At 53.0% G+C, this 4,534-nt stretch overlaps 1 protein-coding gene across 2 annotated transcripts in view; it reads left to right on the top strand.

Annotated features, from left to right (window-relative positions):
* Positions 1-1,702: 1,702 nt before the first annotated feature.
* Pld2 (phospholipase D2) overlaps positions 1,703-4,534 on the top strand; it is a 15,212-nt gene continuing 12,380 nt past the window's right edge. Inside the window, exons 1-9 of one of the 2 annotated variants that reach the window (XM_005349680.2) lie at positions 1,703-2,127; positions 2,356-2,465; positions 2,554-2,684; positions 2,788-2,930; positions 3,289-3,394; positions 3,482-3,547; positions 3,979-4,037; positions 4,153-4,245; positions 4,336-4,488. In XM_005349680.2, the coding sequence (XP_005349737.1) occupies positions 2,357-2,465; positions 2,554-2,684; positions 2,788-2,930; positions 3,289-3,394; positions 3,482-3,547; positions 3,979-4,037; positions 4,153-4,245; positions 4,336-4,488 (860 nt within the window). In that variant the 5' untranslated portion in view covers positions 1,703-2,127; position 2,356. The remainder of the gene's footprint in view (positions 2,128-2,355; positions 2,466-2,553; positions 2,685-2,787; positions 2,931-3,288; positions 3,395-3,481; positions 3,548-3,978; positions 4,038-4,152; positions 4,246-4,335; positions 4,489-4,534) is intronic. The other variant, XM_005349678.3, reaches the window with a different exon arrangement.

The following is a 4,534-nucleotide window of genomic DNA, read 5'->3' as shown; positions in this document are numbered from 1 at the left end:
TCCTGAGTGTGGATGCCACTGCCCCTATGCTGGGGTCCAGGACCTCTAAGTATCTTGATAAACAGACACTTAAGCATGTGCAATACAGCTAAGATCATTAATATTCAGAAATGTACAGTTTTGGGTTTTTTGTTTTGTTTTGTTTTGTTTTGAGACGGTTTCTCTGTGTAACAGCCTTGGCTGTTCTGGAACCAGGCTGGCCTCGAACTCACAAAGATTCCCCTGCTTCTTCCTCCTGAGTGCTGCCATTAAAGGCACATGCCACCACGCCAGGCAGGCCAGAGATTTGCTATTACGATTGCAATGCCATACCTTTCACGCCACTTGGATGGGTAACACCAGGGACCCACAGCATCAGCTATGCATGCACTATGCATGCCACGGGGTGACTATAAATAGAAGTATCATTCATTGGTTTTTAGAAATGTAAAATAGACCAGGCTGTGGTGGCACACACCTTAAATCCCAACACTCAGGAGGCAGAGGCAGGTGATTCTCTGAATTTGAGGCCAGTCTGGTAGTCCAGGACAGCCAGGGATACACAGAGAAACCCTGTCTCAACAACAACAAAAACAAATACAACAGAAGAACCTTGTCTTGGAAAAAAAAAAAAAACAGGAAAAAATGTAAAATAGAACGGGTTTTTTATTTTCAATTTTTTCTTTACTTTTATTTTGTGTGTGTGCATGTTTTGTGTGTGCAGTGTCCATGGGGGTAAGCAGAGAGCATCAGATCCCCTAAAACCGGAGTTACATCTCTTTGTGAGCAGCCACGTGGGTGCTGGGAATCGAACTCAGGTCCTTAAGCACAGAGCCCTCTCCAGCCCGTTTTTGGTTTTTGGGTTTTTTGTTTTATTTTGTTTATTTTGGCAGTGCTTTGCTGTGTAGTCTCAGCCGGCCTCCACCCCCAAGTTTTACAATCCTCCTACCACATACTCTTTGCTGCTGGGCTACAAACTGCCAAGCCCAGGTCTTGACAGACTCCTGTAAGATAAACATACACTTATAGGACCCGGTATAAGTTATTTACAGATATATATTTATATCTCACTCTGGTTATTTACAGAAGAGAAGTAAAGTCCACAAAAAATGACTGGTACATAGATGTTTATGGTAGCTTCGTTTCCAGTGGGACAAAACCTAAAATAACTCAAATGTTTATCAATAGAAACTTAGAAGAGAAGACGAAAGAAAGGAAAGAGGAAGGGAGGGAGGAAGGAAGGAAGGAAGAAAGGAAGGAAGGAAGGAAAGAAGGAAGGACGGACGACCTTTAGGATTGAAAAAAAATGCTTTTTCTAGACTGGCACTTACAGGCGAGCAGGTTCTGTGACTGGTTTACTGTACTTCGGTGTCTGGTTAATCTCTACAGAGCAATAAACGTTTGCGAATAAAGAATGTGATCTCTCACACAGCAACGAACTTGTGTCACCATTCTCCTGGTTTTTAATTCTCTTATTACCTCCCATCAACAAATGCTCTCTCTACCGGCCTCAGCAAGAGGACACCGGCAGGTTCCGCCCTGATTCCAGGCAGCGCTGGAGACCACACAACCCGCGCGCGCGCGCAGTAGAGGAATGTGCGCGGGGTGGGTCGCACACTCGGGGAGCTGGACCTTGCCAGCCAGGTGCCCCGAGGGCATCCAGAGGCAGTGGACGGCACCGGGGAGTGGGCGACCCGGGAGTGGGCGGGCCGAGGGTGGCAAGGGCGGGACGCGGCTGACGCGACACCCGCAGGGGTGAGGCCGGGGGGCCGTCCCGCCCCCGAGGGCAGGCGCTGAGCCCCGGTCCCGCCCCGGCCCTCTGGGGTGTGGGCTTCCTCGCTGTGTTCTGCTCCCCGTGCCTGCGAACCCGCGCGGGTGCCGGCGCCCGCAGCCAGGGTGAGGGGCCGGGGACGTGGCTCCGCTGAGATCGGGGTCGGGGTCCTGCTGGATCTGCTCCGGCCTTCTGACTCAGACGCACACCCAGATTTCGGGATTTCTCTCCTGGGCGGGGAGCGCGTCGTAACTTCCTCATTCCCGCCGGGGACCCTCGCTTCCAGTCCGTCCGCGCTGACTTCGAGCCTCGCTGTCACCGGGATTCTTCCCTTGGATTTACTTCACCCCAGTTCGAGGCCATCCCAGCTTGGCTAGGTGCTTCTTGAACCCTGGATACAGATGAGAGGCGGGGCTGCTGGGCTCTGGTTGAAGGACTGCGGGAAGGACGGGGGTTGCAGGGAGTGGATGCTAGAGGGGCGTCGGTCTGTAACTATAGAAGTTGGGAATCTGCTGAATGAAATGGGTGAGGACTGGGGGCGTTAGGACGGGAAGGGGTGTTTCTGTATGGGCGAGTTCCTTCCTGAGGCTTCCTCCTATTCCTAGAATGACTGCAACCCAGGAGAACCTCTTCCCTTACGGGGACTACCTGGACTCCAGCCAGTTGCACATGGAGCCAGATGAGGTTGACACTCTGCGGGAGGGAGAGGATCCAGGTACAGAAGGAGATGGCCCCCACGGAGGGGAGGATCGGGACCTGGGGCCTCCTGAAAGCTATACCCTTGGGCTTTTCTTTCCGCCCAGCTGATCGAATGCATCCCTTTCTGGCCATCTACGACCTTCAGCCTCTGAAAGTGCACCCCTTGGTGTTCGCCCCTGGGGTCCCGGTCACAGCCCAGGTGGTGGGCACGGAAAGATACACCAGCGGATCCAAGGTGGTGGGGCTGATACTAGGGAGGGTGGGAGAGGACGGCCTGGCCAGAGTGGATTGGACCAGAAGACCTGGAGGCCATGACTTTCGGATTTTCATACCCCCAGGTGGGAACCTGTACTCTATATTCTGTCCGCCTGACACATGGTGACTTTAGCTGGACAACCAAGAAGAAATTCCGACACTTTCAGGAGCTCCATCGGGACCTCCAGAGACACAAAGTCTTGATGAGTCTGCTCCCTCTGGCTCGGTGAGTGGGACTTGATGGCTTTCTGTGAAAGGCAAACATAGTCGTCACACCCTGGCATCCTTCATTCCTGTCTGCCTGTCTCAACCCCATCCTACCACCTAGCATAACCTTTCCTCCCCCAGCTCTGTGCTGGACCCTAGTTCCCAGGAAACTTTCCCTGCTGGTTCTCTTTGTCCATTTCAGCCAGGCTGGATGCCCAAAATGTCCTTGGCAACACCCCACCCCTCTTGTCTCCATTCCCAGGACAGAGAGAGACCCTTTCTTTTGCCAGCCTTTCTCCCACTCCAAGGCCGGCTCCAGTGTTTCAGGGATCTAGCCTGCCAGCTCTTCCCTGAGCCTTCCCTCATCTCCTCCATAGCTTCGCTGTGGCCTATTCTCCAGCCCGAGAGGCCGCCAATGAGGACATTCCCTCCCTACCCCGAGGAGGTTCTGAGGGCTCCACCAGACACGCAGCCAGCAAGCAGGTATGACCAAACACCAGGTTCTATAGCAAGGTGTGGAGTATGCACAAGGCTCTGCCTTACATCTGCTTCTTTCCCAACCCCATTCAGAAATACCTGGAAAATTACCTCAACCGCCTCCTGACCATGTCTTTCTATCGAAATTACCATGCCATGGTAAGTCCAGGGTCCAGGGTCTAGAAGCCTGGGTGTGTCTGTCTCTCTTCTCTCTCCACCACCCCCCCTTTTATTGACAGGGTCTTACTGTGTAACCCTGGCTAAGCTAGAACTAACCCTATAGACCAGGCTGGCCTTGAAGTGACAGAGATTTGCCTGCTTCTGCTTCCCTAGTGCTGGGAGTAAAGGCCTGTGCCATCATGTCCTAGGATGCCTGGGGCTGACTTCTTTCTTTCTTTCTTTCTTTCTTTCTTTCTTTCTTTCTTTCTTTCCTTTTCTTTCTTTCTTTCTCTTTCTTCCTTCTTTCTTTCTTTCTTTCTTTCTTTCTTCCAATGAGGATCACGAGATCCCCAGGAAACAAAGGGGCAGAATTAGTAGGGCTGAGGGGCTGAAAGCCAAGTGTCCCCCTGAGCTTATTTCTTCCTCTGCAGACAGAATTTTTAGAAGTCAGTCAACTCTCCTTTATCCCAGACCTCGGCTCCAAAGGACTGTGAGTGTGGGAACCCCTCTCCCAGCCTTCTGCAGGCACCACTCCCCATCTCCCTGCTTGGAAAACATGTGGTACACGTGCCTAGAGTCCCCAACTCTACTGCTTGTCCCGGTAGGGAAGGGGTGATCCGGAAGCGCTCAGGCGGGCATCGGGTTCCTGGCTTCACCTGCTGTGGCCGGGACCAAGTTTGTTATCGATGGTCCAAGAGGTGAGGACTGGAGCTGAGCAGGGATCAGTGGGGCAGGTAAAGAGGGAGATCTGGAGGACCTGGACGGTAGACGCAGCCCCTGCCCTCCAGGTGGCTGGTGGTGAAGGACTCTTTCCTGTTGTACATGCGCCTGGAGACCGGCACCATCTCCTTTGTTCAGCTTTTCGACCCTGGCTTTGAGGTGCAGGTGGGGAAAAGGAGCACAGAGGCGCGGTATGGAGTAAGGATCGACACCTCCCACAGGTAAGGCCTCCCTGGTGTGGCCCTGAGGGGAGTTGAGCTGGAGTTG

The sequence above is a fragment of the Microtus ochrogaster genome, chromosome 7 (genome assembly GCF_000317375.1).
Source record: "Microtus ochrogaster isolate Prairie Vole_2 chromosome 7, MicOch1.0, whole genome shotgun sequence".
In the NCBI taxonomy this organism is placed as follows: domain Eukaryota; kingdom Metazoa; phylum Chordata; class Mammalia; order Rodentia; family Cricetidae; genus Microtus; species Microtus ochrogaster.
Note: the sequence above shows the minus strand (reverse complement) of the source record. Positions and strands in the feature narration are given on the sequence as shown.